At 39.9% G+C, this 23,695-nt stretch overlaps 1 protein-coding gene across 7 annotated transcripts in view; it reads left to right on the plus strand.

Moving 5' to 3' along the window:
* The window catches only part of Adgb (androglobin), a 102,582-nt gene extending 79,794 nt beyond the window's left edge, over positions 1 to 22,788 (plus strand). For 3 of the 7 annotated variants that reach the window (XM_040728118.1, XM_040728122.1, XM_040728124.1), the window contains 11 exons: positions 2,931 to 3,042; positions 3,628 to 3,657; positions 4,691 to 4,735; positions 8,873 to 9,036; positions 11,337 to 11,516; positions 12,376 to 12,487; positions 13,703 to 13,732; positions 14,614 to 14,814; positions 18,743 to 18,836; positions 19,494 to 19,677; positions 22,348 to 22,788. In XM_040728118.1, the coding sequence (XP_040584052.1) occupies positions 2,931 to 3,042; positions 3,628 to 3,657; positions 4,691 to 4,735; positions 8,873 to 9,036; positions 11,337 to 11,516; positions 12,376 to 12,487; positions 13,703 to 13,732; positions 14,614 to 14,814; positions 18,743 to 18,836; positions 19,494 to 19,677; positions 22,348 to 22,533 (1,338 nt within the window). In that variant the 3' untranslated portion in view covers positions 22,534 to 22,788. The remainder of the gene's footprint in view (positions 1 to 2,930; positions 3,043 to 3,627; positions 3,658 to 4,690; positions 4,736 to 8,872; positions 9,037 to 11,336; positions 11,517 to 12,375; positions 12,488 to 13,702; positions 13,733 to 14,613; positions 14,815 to 18,742; positions 18,837 to 19,493; positions 19,678 to 22,347) is intronic. The other 4 variants (XM_040728119.1, XM_040728120.1, XM_040728123.1 and 1 more) reach the window with 4 other exon arrangements.
* The last annotated feature ends 907 nt before the right edge of the window (positions 22,789 to 23,695 follow it).

Here is a 23,695-nt window from a genome sequence, read left to right on the forward strand (position 1 = left end):
GAATTATTTGGGGCTAGGAAGATGACTCAGTGAGTATAATGTACGTGTGTAACTCCAGGCTGGGAGGCTGAGACAAACATATCATAGAGCCAGTTAGCCTAGACAAAATGGAAAACTCTGGTTCATTAAGAGACTCTGTCTCAAAAAAATAAGGCAGAGAGTGACTGTGAAAGAAACTCAAAACTGACTCGGGTTTCCACGTGCACACTAGCAGACAAGTGCACCCTCATACACATGTGCACAGCTACACAGATTCACTTGCACCTGCATACACACATGTACAGGTACACAGATTCAAGTGCACCCGCATACACACCTGCACATGTACACAGAATCAAGTGCAGCCTCATACATACCTGCACAGGTACACAGAATCAAGTGCACTCTCATACACATACACAGAATGAGCAAATAACAGGGAATGAGCAAAAAACCAGGGAAGAATTTATGATAATGTAAACAGGGAACAGGGCATAACAGTGGTGATGTTCAAGGTCACACTACTGAGACATCATCACAGACAAATGTGAAAATAAAAAGAAGAATGAATCATGTAGCTGTGGTCTTAATTAACATGGACACAAAACTGCCCAACTGAGAAAACAATGAAAGGCTACTAGGACAGTGTAGACTAGAACAGGTAAGTCAGTAATCCAATTGAAATGTTTGATGCGTGTCTCCTGGAAACCAGCATAGCTGAGTAGTACAATAAGAAACATTTGGGGGATTTGAACTTTCTAACCATAGGGAGCTAGAGAGATGGCTCAGAGGTCAAGAACACTGACTGTTCTTCCCGAGGACCTGGGTCTGGTTCAATTCCCAGCACTCACATGGCAGTTCACAACCATCTGTAACACCAGTTCCAGTGGATCCAACACTCACACAGACATACATGCAGGCACAGCACCAATGCACATAAAAATAATAACAAAAAATTCCAATGGTACTGCCTTTATCTTGGCATGCCCTGGATATTTTATTGCTTTTTCTGTGTGTGTCTGTAAGTGCTCACGTGTGGGAACAAATGTGTGAAGGCTACTTATCAGACCAAGGAAACACAAAAGGCATGAATTTACGAATACAGTAAAGTGGAATGGGATTTCAAGGCCACAGAGTAATATGGACAAGTCGGTGCTTGCAGAGTTAGACACTGGGGGCAGAGGAGAAATGAGAAGCTGGTGAGGCATGAGAAAGGAGTTTGGCAAAACTCATTCATAAGAAAATAATCTCAGTAAAGAGATAAAACAATAAAATTGCAATTATAATACCTTCCAAGTTTTACCTTGCTAAATACCACATGACCCGCTTGCTGAAATATGCTCAGCCTGTTTTCTCATAGAACCAATACCACCAGTCCAGGGAGGAGCACCCACAATGCAATGGGCCCTACTCCCACATTAATCACCAATTAAGAAAATGCACTACAGACTTGTCTGTAGCTTGATTTTATGGAGACATTTTCTTAATCGCGGTTCTCATCTCTCAAATGACTATCCCTGTGCACTGTGGGATGCTCCCCTCTGGACCCCGGATTAGGCACACACTACACAAAAACAGCAATTTCCAAGCACAAACCAAACATGAGGAAATCTGTTACTAAGCAGGACAAAGGGACAGGATGACTGAGTCTGAATCCTGAACCAAGCAGAGACAGCAGCAAAGAGTTTTGAAGGTATTAATTTTGAAAGGGAGAAGGGAGAGGTCTATATTAGAATGAGAATGTGTTGGGAAGTTCTGATCGCTATTTTAATTAGGTTAGTCAAAATAATTAATTTTGATTGCTGGACCTTGTTGTTTTGATACGTATGCCTGGGTGTTCAGTCTCAGGAATGAGTCAGTGGACAAATAAGGGAATGGATCTTGATGGCTAATTTTAGGAATGTAATCTAACAGTTTAGCAAGGGGAGCAAGGGGGAGAAGGATAAAAGGCAAAACCCATTGGTGCCATGCTTGCCATGCTCAGGCCTGCTAGAACACCTCAAAATTTACATAAATCTAGCCAGCATAAAAAGAAACATTCATTTTTTAAAATGTAGAGGTGAAAGCATCAGTCAAAGGAGAAAATGTAACCTCTCTGAGGCTAGGGATCTGACTTATTCTTTACTACAGCTAACACTGTAGATAAAGGTGGATTCCGAGTACACTACAGATTTAAGTGAGAAAGTTTAATCCATAAAAGTAATGACAGGTGATGCAGGGGACTGGTTTATAATCTAAGTAAAAGGAAAAGAGAACCCTAAAAGCCAACCACTTTGGAAAGATACTTCAAACCTCTGAACTAATATAAGAAAAGATGAAGATATGACAGAAATATGATTTTTACTTTATGCCCGTTACACTGATAAAAACTAGAGACATGAATGATGGAGGCAGTGCCTGGGATGGAGAATGTTAAATGCATTTTTGCTGCGTGTTGGACAGCAACTGTCTCTGTTACTGTTTTATTGCTGTTAAGAGACCATGACTAAGGCAAACTACAAAAGAAAGCATTTAATAGGGGCTTGCTTATACATTCAGAGTATGAACCCATGGCCATCATGGTGGGGAGCTTGGCAGCAGACAGGCAGGCCAGGCACTGGAGCAGTGGGTGAGAGCTGACATCTGATCCGTAAGCTGACAGCAGAGAGACTGGGCATGGCCTGGGCTTTGGAAACCTCAAGGCCCACCCTCAAGGACACACTTCCTCCAACAAGTCACACCTCCTAATCCTTCCCAAACAGTTCTACCAACATGGCACAAAACTTTGAAACATGTGAGTCAGTGGGACCATTAAACCAACAGGAACATCTCAGAAAACACGTATCATTTAATTAACCTATGATTGTATGATTCATAAAATGACACATCATAAGCTTGACCTAATAAATCTTTCAATTTCTTACTGCATAGATTCTTTTGGTTGTCCTGACTCACTGCCTTTCCTTCCACAGTGCTACAAATACATCATACAGTGCATGGTGATGTTTAACAGCTGGCCTCTCACTGAAACACAACTGACATTTGTGCAGGCGCTAAAAGACTTAGAGAAAATGGATGTCAAAGGTATGTCACCCTAAATGCTTTTAATATGTTTATTTTATGTGTATGGGTGGTTTTGCAGGCATGTATATAATAACTATACCATGTGCAGGCCCAGTGCCTGTAGATATCTAAAGAGGACATTGGAGCTCCTGAAAGTAGAGTTACAGGTGATTGTGAACCTCCATGTGGGCGCTGGGAACAGAGTGCGGACCTTCTGCAATAGCAGTCAGCTGTTAATACTGAGCTATCTCTCCAGTGGCACACTTTAAATATTACTCATGCCACTGTATTGTACGTGCTGAATAGTAAGTGCATCACACAATTATGAAATGTTATTGATCACAGTCTATAGCATCATATTTTTGTCATATTGACTGTTTCCATATTTTTACTGCAGAATTTATGAAAAATAAAAATATTCCATCATGGAGGCCTTGCAATTTTATATGGTCATGTTTTGTCTACTTGGCAAAACTGATGCACCACTTATACTTGTGAACTTTTCAAGAAATATAAGACAACTTTTATGTTTATCAAATTATACTACCCATAGTTGTTAGAAACGAATGGTAATAAAGACTCTGAAGTACACATCTTTAATTTCAGCACTCAGAAGGCAGAGGCAGGTGGATCTCGGTGAGTTGAAGGCCATTGTGGTTTCCAAAACTACAGGTATCTAGGGTTGCATAGTGAAGCACAGTCTCAAAAATTTGTTATACTAAAGATTTATATGTAAATAAAATATTCATAACTGCATACATAAGTAGAAACAATAGAGAAATAGCACAATACTGTGTATGCTTCAGTGTTCCACAAAGCTATAAAGCTTTTTCCTTCCTTCCTTCCTTCCTTCCTTTGTTCCTCCCTCCCTTCTTTCCATCCTTCCTTCCTTCCTTCCCTTTTGTTCTTCTGGGGTAATTAATAGTGTCAATAAATGTCAAATTAGAACCCTGGAAGTTTAGAAGTATAGTAGAGCAAAGAAAAAGATCCAAGCCTTCTTGCTTGCCTGTGTGAGCTATTCCATGAGTTGCCTCTGTCTCTTCACTTGTTTACATATTATAATCATTTGTTACTTCTGTCTTGGTATAACTAAGATACTCATGTTATTCCAAATATGTAGCACTTAGCAGAGGCCACATTACTCAAGTAGAGCTCATGAGGAGAATCCGTGAGAAATAGGTGGAGAAAAAGGTCAGGGAAGCAAACAGCCCAGGTATGTGCAAGGCTTTGGTTCAATCTCAGAGGAGGGAAGATGGGAGAGAAACGTGGGAAGAAGGGGAAATGGAAAGGAAAGGTAGAGGAAGGAAGAGGTGGGGGATAGGAAGGAAGAGAAAGAGAGAGAGAGGAACATGGGGAGAGAAGGAAAAAAGAGAAACATTAATGACCTGATTAAAATCATGTGGGAATCTAGCCAGCAGGGAAAATGTGTTTCTAAACACTTCTTAATGAGATTTCAAGAAATTGGTGTGTGCACATGTTTGACCATCGAGGGTAAGACAGCACTGCACAGTTCAGAAATAAATTTAATATAAATCCAGTGTGCAAAGTGTGAAATTAACAATGTGAGTTAAACCTCTAAAAGGAAAGTTCTCCTTAGATGGGTAGATACAGCACTGTAGCTAAACTTTGTTGGCAAAAACCTAACAGGAGTAACTTGTCACCCATAAAGCCCCAAGAACTCCCGCTGTCTTAGAAGAATCTCAGGAAGACACAGGTAAGGCATGGGAGTTCTCAGCTCCTAGTAGTATCAAAAAATGGTATCAGCATTCTTTTATATTCTGACAACAAAGTAGGCCTGCAGGGATCATAATATGTGTTGTTTTGTGGTATCACACTTGTCAATTTCATGTCTTGTTGAGCAATTGCTAAAATTAAAGCATACCTTACATGGCGAAAAACAGTAAGCAAAGATAGAATTGTATTTCATTTAAAACAAATGGGAGATGTCCTACTTAGAGATGCCGAGAAATCCTTTTGACAGAAAACAGCTTTTGAGTTCAGAGTAAGAGATTGTTACTAATTTTGTTTTAAAATATAGACTTACAATTACACTGTGTGTGTGTGTACACTCAAATGTACACTTGCTTCAGCTTATTGGAATGGAAGTCAGCAACCTGTGTAATTGGTTCCCTCTTGCATCACTATGGGTCCTTGAGATCAAACTCAGATCATCAGGTTTCACAACAAAGCCCCTTCACTCATTGAGCTCTCAAATGTGGATTCTAGGTGGCCAGTTGGATTACATTAAAACATCAAAGAATTGAAATTAAAACATTAAATTAATATATCGATAGCAGTGTTTAAGCCCTGTTTACAGCTCAAAATCTACATGCTTTTTAGCCCCCCTTTTTTTTAATTTGAAGGATATTGAGTACTTAGAAAACTTTAGTTCTTGATGTGTTTCAAGTATAACTTTGATTAATTTAAAAATATATTTTCATCATGTAGAAGTTGGTCAGATTATTTTTGTTACTGTATTGTTCAGATTTAAAATTATATTCATCCTGAAGTCAATAAAATATTTTTATTCTTTTAAACCATTTAATTACTATGAGCAATATATGATTTGATGTCTTTCAAAACTTTACATCCTTATATCCCAGAATTAAAAACGAAATCAGGTCTGATGTGTAGATACAAAGGTATATCTGACTTGGGATACTTACACTATTTGCAGGAACTTGACTTCCTGCTACCATGTGGCAACAGGGCCACCTTTTGTTTAATTCAGTACCCAGGGTTCAATTAAATGGTTGGCCCACTATTGGCTGACTTTCATTGAAGGAAATAAGAGACAGGAAGACCCGGAGCTGGAAGCTCCCAGTGGCATCTGCCTTCACTGTAACACTGTCAGTGTAACCTTGTCACTCTGCCACCTCTGCATGTTGATAATCAAGGCCTTTGGAGTTCTAATTGTTCTATTGAAACATATGTAAATGTTGCCTTTTTGTTTTGTTTTGTTTTTTATTTATTTTTAAGTTTAAATTTAGATTAGAAACGAGGTTGCTTCACAAGTCAGTTCCAGGTCCCTCTCCCTTTCCCTCCCCTCCTCCCGTGCCCTCCTCCCAATGCCCCCCATTATCCCCTCTTTTCCCCAGGGAGGGTGAGGCCCTCCATGGGGGTGTCCATAGTCTGTCATTTCATCCAGGGCAGGGCTTAGACCCTCTGGCAAGACTTCAGGGTGAGAGTGCATCTCACATTGTTGGATGGGAGTCCAAAGTCCATGTGTGTACTCGGGTTGAATACTGATCTACTGCCCAAGGCTCAACAGATTACCTAGGCCTCCTCACTGACACCCACATTCAGGGGGTCTTGATCAGTCCCATGCTGGATTCCCAGGCATCAGGCTAGGATTCAAGAGTTAACCTTTGTAAGGTCAGCTGTTTCTGGGGGTTAAACCAGCCCAGTCTTAATCCCTTTGATCACCAGTCCTCCCTCTCTGTTACTGGCTTTCTTGAGTTCAGCTCAGTACTTAACCAAGGGAGTCTGCCTCTTCTTCGATCAGCCACTAAATGAAGTTTCTGTTTCCCAGACTCTCTGGCCATAGGATTGTAGGCTGGCACTCCCCAGATCTATGTCTAAAATCCATATATGAGAGAGTACATGCCATGTTTCTCTTTTTGTGACTGGGTTACCTCACTCAGGATGGTTTCTTCTAGTGTCATCCTTTTGCCTGCAAATCTCATGATTCCATTATTTTTTTCTGCTGAATAGTACTCCATTGTGTAGATGTACCACATTTTCTCTATCCACTCTTCGGTTGAGGGGCATCTAGGTTGCTTCCAAGTTCTGGCTATTACAAATAATGCTGCTATGAACATAGTGGAACAGACATCCTTGTTGTATGAATGGGCATCCTTTGGATATATGTCTAAGAGTGGAGTGTAAAGGGAAACCTTTTCCTTGAGATAAACCTTCCCACCAGCCTGATTCCAGAGCCGCATGAGTCCCAAATAACACACAGGAGGCTATATTAATTATGAAGCTGTTGGCCTTGCTTGTTTCTTACTGGCTATCTCTGACTTAAATAATTACCCCATAATTGTTAATCTAAGTATTTCTCTTACTGGAGAACTTTCCGGGCTTCCTACCCCATGGCATTACATCTTGACTCCCTGTGTTTCTCCTGTGATTTTCCTACCCAGAGTCCTCCTGGATTCCTAGTCCCACCTATCTTCGTTCTCTATTGGCCAACAGTGCTTTATGGATATATACACAGGACTTCCCCCATTAGTGGAGTTGCTGGGTCTTGTGGTAGGTTTATTCCCATTTTTCTGAGGAATCTCCAGACTGATTTCCAAAGTGGCTGAACAAGTTGGCACTCCCACCAGCAATGGAGGAGTGTTCCCCTTTCACTATATCCTCTCCAGCATAAATTGTCATTGGTGTTTTTGATTTTAGCCATTCTGACAGGAGTGAGATGGTATCTCAGAGTTGTTTTGATTTGCATTTACCAGATGGCTAAGGATGTTGAGCACTTTCTCAAGTGCCTCTCAGCCATTTTAGAATCCTCTATTGAAAATTCTCTATTTAGTTCTGCAGCCCACTTTTTAATTGGATCCTTTGGTGTTTTGGAGACTTGCTTCTTGAGTTCTTTGTAAATTTTAGAGATCAACCCTCTGTCAGATGTGGGATTAGTGAATATTTTTCCCTTTCTGTGGGCTGCCTTTTTATCTTGCTGACTGTGTCCTTTGCCTTACAGAAGCTTCTCAGTTTCAAGAGGTCCCATTTATTAATTGTTGATCTCACTGTCTGTGCTACTGGTGTTATGTTCAGGAAGCTGTCTCCTGTACCAATTCATTCAAGGGTACCACCCACTTTATTTTCTAAGAGGTTCAGTGTGGCTGGATTTATGTTGAGGTCTTTGATCCATTTGGACTTAAGTTTTGCGCATGGCGATAAACATGGATGGATCCGCATTCTTCTACATGCCAGCCTCCAGTTATGCCAGCACCATTTGTTGAAGATGCTTTCTTTATTCCATTGTATATTTTTAGCTTCTTTGTCAAAAATCAGATGCAGCTTTTTTCTCAGATCACAATGAAAGGAAACTAGAAACTAGTAAGAGATGAATGTGATTTCATAGATGTGTAGAAAGCAACATGGGTCTTAACATAATTGTCTACATTAAAAACATCAACAACACCTGAAAAATGGAGTCTAGAGAGATGGCTCAGAGGCTAAGAACACTTACTGGCCTTGCAGAGAACTAGGGGTCATTCTGAGTACCTACATGGTTCCTCACAACTGCCGGTAACGCCATCTTCAGGAAATCTGATGCATTTTGATGTCTGGTGGCACTTATATACACAAGTCTCTCTCTCTCTCTCTCTCTCTCTCTCTCTCTCTCTCTCTCTCTCTCTCTCTCTCTCTCTCACACACACACACACACACACACACACATACACACATTCAGGCACATTCACATGCATATAAAATAAATAATTCTTTTAAAAAGAACAAACTGCAAAGCTGGAGAAAAGAAAGAAAATTAATCCCCAATCAAAATGAAGGAAATAATAGTAAAGGTTAGAGCATAGATGAATCGTGTATCTATGCAGTGTATGAAATAAAAGGCACCCAGATGGCAAACACAATGGCTAGTGTCTGATGGCTGCATAAGCCCACCGCTTTATACATACCAATGTTGAGTTGATGCTGTATGAATTACATCTTACTTTCATTAAAAGAATTTTGACCAGCTCTTATAAAACATGTGTTTATTTGCTTACAAGGAAAATAATCCAACCTCTGTAGATGAAGCATGCTTGCCATGTCTCTACAGAAATTGGTCTTGTTGTCATGTTGGGTTTCATTGGTTTCCATTTTCCTGTCTCTTTAACTCATGTAGAGAAACATGAAGAACTAATTACCGTAGGAAGCCCAGACTCCCATGCTGTCAGTGAAGGGCAGAAATCTGTAGGAGTTTCCAAAACAACAAGGAAAGGCAAGGAGAAGGCTGGGGAGAAAGAGAAGTTGGCCAAGGAAAAGCAAGCGCCTCGCTTTGAACCTCAGGTGGGTCAAATGAGACTTCCTTACTGAACACAAGACTCTGGTGGCACTTGCTGTCCCTGGGAAAAGTGAGGGAAGTAGCAATAGGGAGAAATGAGAACTCCCCATCCGAGACTCCAGAAGTGAGAAATCCTGTCCATTTCCATTTGTAAGATCCTATTTCTTAGCTGCCTTGTTCCCTTTAGAATACCGAAGTAGACAAGTTTGGCTGGATCCACAAATTCTGTCCTCCAGCACCTTGACAGTTCTCTATTAGTCAAAACTTGACACTGGAAAAGTTCTGTATCGACTCACTTTTGGAGCCATTAAATGAGTAAAGCTAAAACTCTAGGCTTCAAAAATAAGAGAGAAATTTCCATCTGAGACTTCGTTCTCATTAAAATACTAAGAGAATCATGGAGGAAACAAGGTCCTGGTGGGGTTCTGGAAGATCCCACTGACAGAACCTCCTGACTCAAAGATAGTTAACTGTAAAAATCTTTTCCATGTTGCTTTTGGTCATGGCATGTCTCACACCACCAGGGAAACATGCATACCAGCATAGTAAATGGAAACTCTAGGAGAGCAATTGGCAGAAAGTTTATTTGGAGAATAAGGGTCTCTCTGCCTCTCTGATTGTTCAGGAATGAATTTCTCATATGTAAAAATCAAAACCCATTTCTGCTCCCCACAGTCCTTGCAAGCAAATGGTTCTATAGACCTTGAAGTACCGCTCACTTCTAGAGCCGATATGTAGCGAGTGCATTCAGAGCCAGAAATTATCAAGTGTCTTGTTCATAGTTTTTGAAGACACTGTGAGTGGCCATAAATATAATTTAGATTTTATTTTAAAGGTTTTAAACAGGGTGTGTGTGTGTGTGTGTGTGTGTGTGTGTGTGTGTGTGTGTGTGTGTACACCCTCATTAGTACCATGGAGGTCAGAGGACAAACTGTGGATTTAGTTCTGCCTTCCACCATATATGTCCTGGAGACAGAACTCAGAACATCAGATTCATCAGATTTGGCAGCAAGCAGTCTGGCATGCTTCACTGGCTAGTTTTTTTTATTTAAGCTGATACAGCATAGAGTCACTTGGGAAGTCAATTGAAGAATTGCCTGTATCTTCTTCGATGTTTGATGCCAGGTGCAGCCCACTGTAGGTAGCCCCATCCATCCCTAGGCAATGAGTATGGGCTACATAAGAAAGCTCGCAGAGCACTAGCTGGTAGGTAGGCCAGTAAGCAGCCTTCTTCCATGGTTTCTGCTTCAGTTTCTGCTTGAGCTACCATCGTGACTTCCTTCCAGTGATGGACCTCAAAATATAATCTGAAATAAACCTTTTCCAAGTTGCTTTCAGTAATGCCATTTTTTCACATTAACAGAAAAAAGTGCAATGACCATCAGCCTGATTTAGACTTTACTGTGTATAATAATTTTAAGATTGCATAGAATGATGAGCATGAGATATGCATGAATGTGTCTGTATGTGCACATACATGCATGTAGGTACATGTGTTCGTGTATCTGCAGACGCCCAGTATTACTGTTGGGAGTCTTCATGAATCACTTTCCACTATATTCACTGATGCTAGGCCCCTCAGCTGAATCTGGAACTCATTGCCAGCCAGTTGGCTCTGGGGGTCCTGTCTTTACCTTCTGAGCACTGGAAGTCCAAGCAGGCTGCTGTGAACAGGAAGCATTGGAGCTCTGGGTTTCTGAACTCCACTCCTGACGCTTTTAAAGCAATAACGTTTTATCTACTGAGACATAGCTCTGAAGGCACAACTCATATTTGTACAATTCATCAACTTATGCAGGTACATACATCATGTAACTCAGGGTAAAGGTTGTAGACTATGTTCACCAACCTGTCGCTGCTAGTTTTGTCACGCCTGCATCAAAACTCCAGGGAACTGTCCACGTGCTATTCACGCCTGTCACAGAATTCAAACAAATGCTTCACACGAGCTGAATTATTTTGTGTTTCACTTACATGTTTTACTAAGATATATACCTTTAGGGTTCTTCCATGTGGTAGTGTACAGCAGACGTTTATTTTTATCCAATGCTCAGCACCCAACATAGGAACGTGCTGTAAGTTGTCCCTTCACCAGCTAATAAACTTGTATGCTATTTATTTCATTTGCTATTGATGCTGTGAAAAAGAATATTGAGCCCTCTTCCACAAACCTTATACAAATTAATGTTTGGCTTCTCTACAGTAAGTAGCTAACCCTGAAACCACAGCTTAGGGAGTGAATCCTAGAGTTTTTCTAGAAGAGAAAAGCACTAATTTTTTTAAAACTCTCCCCCCTTTCCCCTAGCCAATACCCACTGTTCACTCTCAACAAGAGGATCCCAACAAACCCTACTGGGTTTTGAGGCTGGTTTCTGAACACAGCGACTCAGACTATGTTGACGTGAAGAAAGACACGGACCGGTCAGATGAAATCCGAGCCATGAAGCAAGCTTGGGAGGCAACTGAGCCCGGGAGGGCTATCAAGGTCACCTACTTTGAAAGGCTGTTCTTTCTCACTCTTCCTTGGTAGTTGTGATCTGAAAAATGAGTCCTGTGGGTGAAGTTGCGCAGGATTTCTTTTAGGTGTGGGATTTGGAATTATATCATATACTAACTGGATTGTGACATAAAGTATGCCAAAACTATGAAACTCCCTCCCCCTCTTTTTGTACATAGCCAAGCAGGCCTGGATCCACATGTACCCCGAAAAGCCTCAAGTAAGAGAGCATGCAAGTGTTTCATGTATGTTTTCCTATTAGGAACATCTTTAGACTGAAAAGTATGTGCTGCCCCCTTGTGGTATTTAAATACTTGTCCCACCTTTTCCTTATACAATGGTTCTCAACCTTCCTACTGCTGTGATCCCCCTCTTAGTATTTCATGTTGTGACACCCCCAAACATAAAACCATTTTGCTACTGTCATGAAGCATAATGTAACTAATCTTGGATATAGAGGTTTGTTGAAGCGATAGTGACCCACACGTTGAGAACCACAATATCATGGTGAAACAGTTATTTTACCTGTAGTGTTCCTTGTCCTAATTCAGGGTAACTGAGGCAAATAAAACAGATTAAGAAAAAACTGGATTTAAGATAACATGCTGTGTATATTAGCTTAGCATGGTGGGCCCTGCTCCACCTCGTCTCTCTGTCACAATCTACAACCTGTGGAAGCCACAGAGGGCTCAGAATTTTAGTCCGTTAATGAGAGTAGTCCCAGTCTAAACTGCCTTATTTGTGTTTCCTTTTTTATCTTCTGTTTGCTCTGAGCACCATCATCTTGCTTCAGTTCACACCACTTGCTGCTTTTCAACAAGCTGACAGGCTGACATCTGTCTTCCAGGCTTCGCAGGCCCGTTTGAAGTACCTCAATCAGTTCGTTAAGAAGCCATCTGATGTCCCTGTCCAAGAGACTTTGTCTGCGACCCAGAGCCAAACTAAAACTTCAGATGAAGGTCAGTGGAGGCTAACCAGCTGCTCATGCATTTGGTGGGGCCTCTTTAGTGACAGGAAATTATTTCAGAGTTTCTTGTCCTCGGGATTGTGAAAGGTCATAGGGCTGCACATCAAGACAGGAATAGACTTTCAATTTTCAAGTCCATTGTCCTATTTTCTCACCTCACATGCCCTTTCTCTACATATAAGCAAAAGTGATTTCCTTACTTAAGAAAAGCTGAAGAATATGATGTGGTGGCACACACCTATAACCCCAGCGTTTGGGAGGTAGAGACAGGAGGTTCAGAAGCTCATGTCCATATTTAGCTATATAGTGGATTCAGGACCAGCCTGGGCTACAGGACACCCTGTCTTGAAAAGGAAAAAAAGATGAAACCAGAAATGAAATGAGGTGTTTACTAAGTGTGATGGTTGTCACGTGGAATTGGAGGCAATCCTATTACCATAAACCTGGCACCATTTTAATACGAATAAAAATAAGAATAATAAAATAAGTCACCATAACAAGAATAGTAATCATGAAGATTGTTATGACTTGGCAACTTGTATTTCTTAAATGCAAATTACAGTTGACCCTAGTGTCCAAAGGTTATAAGTCCCAAGACCTACCAAAATGCACAGGTGTTCTAGACCCTTCTAGGAAATGGCGATGTCTTTGTGTTTAATTTATGCTCTTTCTCCTGCATGCTTTAAATTATCACAATGCTTATAATCATAATTCAATCTAAGTGCTATCTAAGTAGCTGTTATACTATATCATTTAGAGAATATAGAGGCAAACAATATGTATGTATATATATATGCATGTTCATTACAAATAAAACTAACATAGAACTAACTATGTGGTAGATAACAATAGCATTAGACTATATATTTCAAATTACTTAGTATTTATTATGCTTTGTGCATGTTCATGTACATTCTGTAAGGATGGCTGCCACACTACACTACACATACAGAGGATGGTCAACTTTGTGGAGACTGTTTTCCCCTTTACATAATTCCAGGAGTTAAACTCAGATCACTAGACTTACATAGCAAGCATTGCTTTACCCCTGTGGGCACCTGCCATCTTTTAACCATAAAAGTTTTAAATGTCATATTAATTCATTAATTTCTTATGTTATGTGTATGTATGTTTTTTCTGCGTATGTTTTTTTTTCCTGCGTGTATGTTTATTTACCACATGTGTGTCTGGTGTTCACGGAGGCCAGAAGACAGCATCAGATCTCCTGAAACTAGAGGTATAGACAGTATCATATGGGTGCTGGTAGTCAAATATGGGTCCTCTAGAAGAGCTTTTAAACACTGAGCAATTTCTCCAGCCTTGCCTTAACAAATTCTTGATCATTGGTTAGTTAACTGAATCCATGGCTATAAAACACAGATACAGAGATACAGAAGATTAACTGTATTTTATTTGGATTTCTATACCAACTCATTGAATTAATATCCTAATTTCCAAGGTGGAGAAATTCTCAGTAATATTTCTAAGTTCATGAAAAACAGGAGACCCTGCATGCTTGCAGACCTGACCCTCCTTTGAACCATTTGACCTCTCATAGATGCCTGACTATACCCAAGTACCACTGACCCAGGCTTCCATGAAGGCAAAAGCAATTCACCTTCAATGGATGAATATATAGGAGAATAATGCATGGCTAATGTGAAATTTAGTGTTGGTTTTTATGGTTTCTTCATGGCCAACGAGTCACTATTAGAATCACTTCTAAGGAAAATCCTCCCAGATTTAAGATATTCACAAGTAAAAACCCCTTTCAGGTGTATTTTTAAGATACTTTAGTGTCAAGATTCAGAGAAGTGACTTGCCTGTATACAGTGGTTCCAATACTTAAAGATCTCGCCTCTGTCAATATTGTCCCAGTACCTAAAAGCCTCTGATTGTATGTGGCTTTCATATTCCAAGAGGTTTCCAGGCTCACCGTACACATATTCCTACACTAGCCATATCATGCTTTGACATCCCGGATGCTGCAGGGTATGCAGGCCCTGGTTAGACACAGCAAAGCTTTTGAATTGTGTCCTCCAAATCTGGGTTCCTACAAGCAAACCCTTTTAGATTTATTTGCATGTGACTTCGAAGAGTGCAAGTTATTTTTTTCAGGAACTGTAGAAGTAGCAGGAAGTGCGGGGAAAGAGGCAGACACCAAAGAACTGACACCAGCCACAGTGGGAACTTTGTTGTGGAAGAAGTGGAAACTGTCCAAGAGCATCAAGGAACTGGCAAAATCCTCAAGCAACGAGAGCAAAATGCCTGCGGCAGGGAAGCAAGAGAGAGAACTGAGTGTACCTAAGGAGACTTTTGGTGAGTTCTGGTCTTGCTGGTAAGGTAAGGCACACACTTGACTTTGAAATAACAGTATACACAGTTCATAGCAAACACACGTCAGATGAAGGCTCCCAAAATAGAAAAAAATATATATACATATACACATCTGTCACAGCTGGTACCACAGCATGACTCCCTGGCATATTAATCTGTGGTTCTATATGGGTCCTCTAGAAGAGCTTTTAAACACTGAGCAATTTCTCCAGCCTTGCCTTAACAAATTCTTGATCATTGGTTAGTTAACTGAATCCATGGCTATAAAACACAGATACAGAGATACAGAAGATTAACTGTATTTTATTTGGATTTCTATACCAACTCATTGAATTAATATCCTAATTTCCAAGGTGGAGAAATTCTCAGTAATATTTCTAAGTTCATGAAAAACAGGAGACCCTGCATGCTTGCAGACCTGACCCTCCTTTGAACAAGGTCTATAGCAAATGCTGTAATTAGAAGAAAATACTATTGACTAAGAATTCTTTATCCCAGTGGAAAAACTAAAAGCCATCCTTAAAAACTTCAGCCAAAGTAGGAGTCAGATACAGCTCAGTGGTAGAGCCCCTGCCTAGCACATGGCAACTTCTAAATTCAGTTTTCAGCACTGATAAAAGGAAACAAAAAGGAGGGAATATTAAGGAAAAATGGTATATCTTCCTAAAAACAAACCCCAATGGGTGTGAGTCCAGAAGAGATGGTTTAAAATAATTGTCCTCTGAATTAAGAGAAAATGACCTTAGTAAGTAATTCAGACACACAAGAAAAGGTCATTTTGTCAATTTATATTTGAAGAAATCAGAATCGTATTTGTGAGTTTTTAAAGTGTTTTGAGAATAGTACTTGGGAAACTCTTCTGGTTGACTTCAGACACAGAAACGGCATGCCAATAATAGGTGACTGAGGAAAAGGACTTGTATTAAAAAAAGTTTTAGGTCCTGCTTTCATGGCTACTGATCTGATGAAAATAGTGGAAAATACAAATGTGCATTATAGAAACTATTCTCAAACAAATGAAAATAGTAGCAGAGCATAGTGAAAACATCAAGACATGTCAAGGCTGAGAGGGAACTCTATAGGAATGAACAACACCTGCAAAAAGTGACCTTACTACAATTCACAGGACTAGAGAACTGAGACCAGAGGAGAGAACAAAGCTAACTCATACTTAGAAGGAGAGAAATAAAAACCAGAACTGAAATAAATGAAGTAGATACTAAAAATCAAAATATAAATGAATACCTACACTAACCTTTAAAAAGGAAGGGGAGGGACTCACATAAGTAAAAATAGGAGGTGGGAAGGAAGACACCAAAATTAACAACAGAGAAATACAAAGATGTTGTTAGGGATGAATATGAAAAACTATGTGCTGGCAGTCACCTTAAATAGATGAGCAAGTTCCTGGATGTGCAGCTTATAGAGACTGGATGATGACCAGCTGGGGGACAGCTCAGGGTCTAGTACTTGCTATGGAGCAGGAAGACCCGAGTTCAGGTCTGCAACTCTGCTGCTCAGCAGTTTGGAAACACAGATCCCTGGAGTTTGCTGGCCAGAGAGTCTACTGAAACAGTGAGCTGCAGGTTTAGCGAGAGACCATGTCTCCAAAAGTAAGGTGGTGGACAGCCATCATGGAAGACATCTGTTGATCTCTGAATTCTGTATGTGCCCTTGTCCACATACAAGCGTGCATACACACACACACACACACACACACACACACACACACACACACACACACACACACACAATTTAAAATAAAATGAAAATTTAAAACCCTGACAAGCCAAATTCAACAGCACATTAAAAGTATTCCCCATGATCAAGTCAGATTCACAGAAAGGATATAAATATAGTTCAAAAGATCATTACATAGAATATGCCACTTAAACAAAATGAAGGACAAGAAAGCAGGAGTCTGGACCAAGCTCAACTCTCAATCAGAAGCACAGTCCTGTGAAAACTAAACAGCCCACATAGTGCTTCACAGATCCATGCATGAGGGTTAAGGCCTGCCTCACTTATGGCTCTAGCAATTCTCTATATAGGTATATTTCATCTGTAAACAGTGATGACATAGTTTCTTTCTACTGTCAGTAGGTGTTGTTATTGTTCCTCTTGCCCAATTGCTCTGGTAAGGCCTTCTAGAGTATGCTGAATGAAAGTGGTGAAAGTAAGCATCCTTATCTCATTCCAGACCTTACATATATTTCTTTTGACATTTTTCCTGTTCAGTCGCATTAGAATTGATATCCATATTGCCTTTGTCTTATTTGAGAAATGACCCATGAAGTATGAAAAGGCGAGTAAAGGGAGCAATCAGGAAAGACTTCATATTGTACACTGACAGCACTGTTATCTTCTGGAAAGGTATCGATAGATAGGATCAGCAGTTCAGTGGGCTATGAATGGAGCCCTTCTGGGTCAGCGGATGTACTCTCAAGGGTATGTCGATCCTGGGTTCCATACAGCTATATATATACAATATATAAGACCTAGAGTAAGCACTAAAGTAAACCATTATATTTGGGAGATGATGACCACTGGGAAATATGGGCAGTGGGGGAGATTATGCGTGTATTTATGAAGGGTTAAACTGAATAACTATTGCTGTGAATCCAGAACTATTCTTAGAAATAAGAATTGAAAACAGAGAGAATGAAATGGAAAGATTTTTTTCTCTGTAATTCCAACATTTATCATGATATTCATTACAGTCGCTTTGGGTAGAGGGCTAGAGTTGGGTTAGTGGGGTAAAGGACCTGCTTGCCATGTAAGTCTGACCACCTGAGTTCACCGCCACACTAAAAAGTCAGATGTGGTGCTGTGCATCTGTAATCCCACTGTTCCTGGAGATGGGAGGTGGACATGGGATAATGGGGAAAGGTCACTGGCCAGCTGGCCTTAGTATGATGTACAGAAACAGAAATAAGAGGAACCCTGCTTCACAAAGGTGGAAGGTGAAAACTGACTCCCAAACCGTCCTCTACACCCCACACCCACACACCACATGTACCACAAACAATATGAGTGCTAACACATCAAAAGACATAAACAAAAACTTAACTGTAGTTTGAAAGTCCCTTAAGAGGTTAACTGTAATTATTTTACTGTGACCCAACCCATTCCTGCTTATTGGCGATGTCCAGGAAAACAAAACTATATTCACCCATGTAGATGAATGACAGCCCACACCTTCTGGAGGGCATGGACACTGACTGTAGAAGACAGAAACCTCATTTGAATTATGCAAATGTCTTAAAACTGGATTTTATGATGAGCAAAGAACTAATAGATTTAATTTAAAAGTATTGCATCCTTCAAATGAGGTAGGTTTTTTTGTTTGTTTTTAACGAAAATTAAGCTTTCTTTTTATTTTGAAGATGTGGTGGTCTGGGAAAGTCAAAAGATCACTGTTATCCAAAGACTTCAATCCTTTCTAAATCTGTTCTTGTGGCTCCCTCTGGGTGCATGAAGTAAGAGTTGTTCCTTTGACCGTCATTGGTGTGTCCATTTTACTCATTGTTCAGTCCGGCGGAAGGTGTAACACTGCATCTGAAGAACATTTACAGATGTCTTTCAAGCTTTTTAATTTTGAATCAGTTAATTTGCTTACAACAAAATTTGGTAATTGAAAGAGGCTATTTTTCCATCCCTCAGTTAATTGTAATTAGTAGAGAATTTGTTACTGTTCTAATGGTGCATGTTCATGTTTTTTGCCTCGTTCACTTAGCTAAAGACAAGTTTACACTTGATAATTATGAAATAAATTTAATAAGTGTATTTCAAAAAATCATAACAAAAGCACAGGGTTGTGTCTTAACAGAAAACATTGTTTTCAACCAGAAGGAGATATAATAGCTACTTAGCTATTTACTTCTGGAAGCCTGAATTCTTTGCTTTTCAGTGGTACCCCGTTCACGATCTCAGACAATTTTGGAAATGTCTCCACGACTCATTCGAAAAGCACTAGAATTTGTGGACTTCAGTCATTATGTACGGTGAGTTTCAGCAAACATGATTAATGTAGACAAGTGTGTTCATAGAATTTTAGGTATATCCCCAATGGACAGTTGCTAAGTAATCAAAAAGCTGAAATTAAATGCTTATTATATTTTCATTTTGTCTATTTTAGGGCTGCATGATTTTTCATCTTAATTTGGCAAATGTTTTAATATATTAATCAACAACTCATTTAAGTGACTTTTGTAAAAAAAAATTTGAACCTAAAGCCCTCATACTACCTACTACTATCTTTTAATAGAGTTGCATTCTCTTCAGAACTAAATAATAGGCTTAATAGAACCTGTCATGCATGTTTACATGTTTGAGAGTGTCATCACACTTATGAAATGGATAAATTTAAAAGTACAACTCACTAGTACTCATAGTTTAGAATACCAGTTTCATAGTCACCTTATCTAATGATGCATCTGAGTTAACTGATGTTCCTCATAGTATCTTCTAAAATACCAATCAGTCAGTGTACAATACCTAACCCACTTCTTTTTTAATGTTTCCTTCCACCATCTCTCGTGTTTGGTTTGATTCAGACCAGCACACAGTTAACACAATTCTAAATTGCTTTGCATTCTGAAATAAATTTACTTTCTAACTCTCAAGAATGATTTTTTCTCTCTTCTGATATTTATATCAAGGAAAACTCATGATGAGCCCATGCTGCTGACAGAAGAACTGAATAAGCAGCAAGCAATGCAGAAGGCAGAAGAAGTCCACCAGTTCCGGCAGTATAGGTCCAGAATCCTTAGCATTAGAGACATCGACCAGGAAGAGCGATTTAAGCTAAAGGATGAGGTTCTAGACACCTATCGGGAGATGCGGGTGAGTCTAGATGTACCTATGGTCACATCTGTAAGGTTCCTTTGTAACAGTAAAAAAGCAGAGTTATATATCTAAGTAGAAAGAATTCTGAGTATCTGATTCTAAAGTTCACTGTCTCCCAGAAAGGCTTAGAATATACTCACATACCTCATTTCGCTCACTGCTTTCTTAAAATCCCAGTAGCTTATCATAATAGGAATCTTTCTTAAGATGGGATGAATGTGAGAGAAGATGAGACACTATGAATGTATAAAGTTGTGGGGTGAGGACTGCATCACCCAAGTTGAAACAGGCAGACCCGATGCTGGCTGTGGGAAGATGCTTTCGAATCTACCCATCTGCTCATAGCCTCTTTACAGGATGCCCCACAGGCCCAGCAGGCTGGCACCAGGGACATTAGGACACGAAAATGAAATGCGATGGAGATAATTAGGCTTCCTTGGTTAAATGCTATTTAAAAGTCGCAGATCAAAACCACAACTTTTCACAGTGGGTGGCCATTATCTCTACCACCACCACCATGTGCCACACCTGTCTCAGTGTAGAGGAACTTTTTATAGACATGCTCCAAAGAAAAGCTGTCTATGCAGTGGGAGACAGATTAATTGAAAACAAGACTATGAAAGAAATGTAAAGATGCAGTAAAGGTAAGAATGACTTCCATCTTTCATGACATTTATTGCTTTCTTCTTTCTCATACATACACACACACACACACACACACAGAGGAATACACTCAAATACGCTCACCTAGACACACAGACACTCAGACACTATACTGACATACAGACACACTCACCCATGCTACACATACTCATACACAGAGGGAGATATAGGCAGACACACATACACACACACACACACACACACACACACACACACAGGCATGCACACACAGAGGACTGAGAGGTATTGAACTTTCTAAGTTTAGCCATAATGATACTGGATTCTCCACCACAGCATTGCTTGGTGATGTGGAGGAAAATGCTAGCTAGATATTTCTTTTTGTTTTGCCCAATAGGCACTTCAAACAAAACCTCTCCAAATATTAATTGTAGCAATTTTAGCCCTTCCTCTCATTTCAGGATGAGCACGTTACTTTACCGTTATCTTCATCCTAGAAAATGACAATCACAGATTCTCTTGTTCAGAGCAGAAACCTTTGAGACAGTCTTGCCTGTCAGTCTTCACCAAAGATCCATTATCAAAATTCACTTAGTCTGCTTTGAGAATCCATCTGAAGCTCATTGCCTCTGCTCTCTCTACGTCTAGTACCCCAGTGCCGACCATCTTGTTTCTGGTCAGCGTCTTTCTACAGAGCCCTCGCTGATCTACTAGCCACTTCCACCTTAGCCATTCTTTGATATGGTCTGTCCTTAGCAGCCAGAGGGCTCTATCATTGTGGATAAGCTGATTGTGTGGTAACAATCAATTTCACCATTTCAGTCACTAATGCAGGATCTGGAAAGTTTGTTTTCTATAAAAGGGGATACATATTTTTGTCTGTGTGGGTTCTCTGGCTGTTTATCCAGCACATGTATGGCTTCTAGTTACTTTGTCCTACCAATATTAACACATAATCAAAGATAATACTTACCTAAATGGGAATACATCAAATAAATAATACTTTATTTAAAAAAAAACAGGCAATAGTCAGATTGGTTCCAGAGGCTTCAGCTCACCAAGCCCTGGCATTTCTCATTCTAAGCACATGTTTGATGCAGTTCAGTGTGTCTGTCTAAGCACATGCTTGATGTAGTTCAGTGCGTATTTCTTAGTCTATTAAGATGCTGAGTGAGGCTGGAACAGATCATATGCAGAAACTCTTCTGTGACTATTATGACAGTAGAAGGGACCACATTACACTGAGCATAGAAGCTGGACCATTCTGCTTCTGCCCAGAAATAGCTATTATTTCTACTCAGACTTCATTGCTTAAATCAAATCACACATTCACTTACAGCTTCAAGATGGAGTCAACCTTGGTTAGCTGTGCAACATAAGGAACCATGAAACCGTGTATTTCTGTTACTTAAGCACCCTGGTTGCTGTTACTTTATTACAGTCATTCTAGCAATCTAATACTGAGAGCAATGTTACCTTGAGCCTGAGAAAGAATGGGGAAGTCCTTTATTGATTACACTAATGGCATGATCATGCCTGGTTTTGATTTTTAAGTTATTTTCCTATGTATGTACTTTTATTGTTCAACATGAAATCATAATACAGACTTTATAATAAAATGTGAATGAATTGTAAATCTGTCTCTCCTAGAGAACACACTATAGATAAAGAAAGCCTTGGTTCTGGTTTGTTCTCATTCTTGAAAGGGAAGAGCACAATTACTGTGTGTGGGACAGGTTGATCCTGAACTCATTTAAGGCAAAGTTCCACTACCAAAATCTCTACCCATTGCTGTTTTTCTCCAAGGATTATTATTTTTTGTCATACATTCTGCATTTAAAAATCTCACTTGCTTTGTATCACAATTTCATGTTTGTGTATTCCTAAATGTTCAAGAACAAACATCACTCACATCTCCAGTGAAGCCCCCGCCCCAGCATTAATGTGTTAGCATGAGGGTTGGGATTAGGGAATGTATTTATTTTCCTGCTGCTTATGCATAGTTATCAGTGAGACTGATTGGCTTGGGATTTGTTTTTGGAATAGGACTCTGTAGATGAAGCCCGACAGAAGATCCTTGATGTCCGGGAAGAATATAGAAACAAATTATTAGAGGCGGAGCGCCTAAGGCTGGAAGCTTTGGCAGCTCAGGAGGCTGCAATGAAGGTGGAGACAGAGAAGAAGTCTCCAGTTTCTGACTCGCAGAAGAAGAAGAAAGGAAAGAAAAAGTGACTGAGAGATTGAGGAGTGTTGAAGGCATTATCACTTTGCCTCTTGATAAAACATCAGATCAATTGAAACTGGAGGAATGTTTCCCACTACAGTTTCTACTTTTTAATGTTAGCATGTTAGTTTTCTTAGAAAGGATTTGAATCCATTAGCGGATCAGATGTTCTAATTTCACTAAAATTGTTAAAAAATAGTTCAGATTATAAATAAAATTGTGCTATACTTTGAATTTCTTGCATTAAAATAAATTTATATGTGCATAGTGAGTGTATATGTGTGCATACACCTTGGCATGCATCTGGGGTTAGAAGCACTTTTGGGGAGTCTGTCTCTCCTTCCACCTTGTTTGAGGATCTGGTTTCTGCTGCTGTACTCCAGGCTTCATAGCCCACATGCTTCCAGGTGAGAAAATGCTGTATCCACCTCCAGTGTCACCACAGGAACACTAGGAATGTAGATGTGTTAGTAAGCCTGGCATTATACAAAGGTTCCGGGAAATTCTAACTCAAGTAATAGAGTCTTGTAGCCACTATTTGGGACCCACTGAGGCATCCTCTAAGCCATGAGTTTTAATTATCTTTAGTTTTAATTATGTTTATATGTATTTGTGTGTATGTCTGCATAAGTGTCCTGCCTTCAGAAGCCAGAAGATGGCATCAGATCTCCTGGTGCTATGTGCCACCCCATGTGGTACTCTCCAGACCCCTGAATTTCAATTGGTAGCAAAACAAGATCCTAAATGAATCAAGAGGATTATCTTTGAGAAAAAAAAATCAGTGAAGATAGGTATTTATTATTTCAAATTTCAAAAGTTTTATACTGATTCTTCATAATTGTGCCATTTTGAAGCTGATACCTAGTAAAACATTATTAAAATGTTCCCGGTACAACTGTCATGGTGTCAGGAATCGGGGCCTGGCTGTGTGCATGATGGCCTAACAGAGATCCTGTGATCACAAACACAGCCATGTGTACTGTCAGCACCCTTCCTTGTTTTTCACTGTAAAACAGACACTTCTTGTGAGCCAGAGTTTTAAAAATGCGATGAACAGGTCGGCTGGGTTGGAAAGTGGGCAACAGCCAGTCTCCAGCAGCTTTCAGCACAATGAAGACCACTAAAGTGCTTTTTACCCAAAATCGCTCCACTCTGATAGAGGACTTTAGG

Source organism: Mesocricetus auratus, unplaced genomic scaffold, assembly GCF_017639785.1.
Source record: "Mesocricetus auratus isolate SY011 unplaced genomic scaffold, BCM_Maur_2.0 Super-Scaffold_100018, whole genome shotgun sequence".
Classification (NCBI taxonomy): Eukaryota; Metazoa; Chordata; class Mammalia; order Rodentia; family Cricetidae; genus Mesocricetus; species Mesocricetus auratus.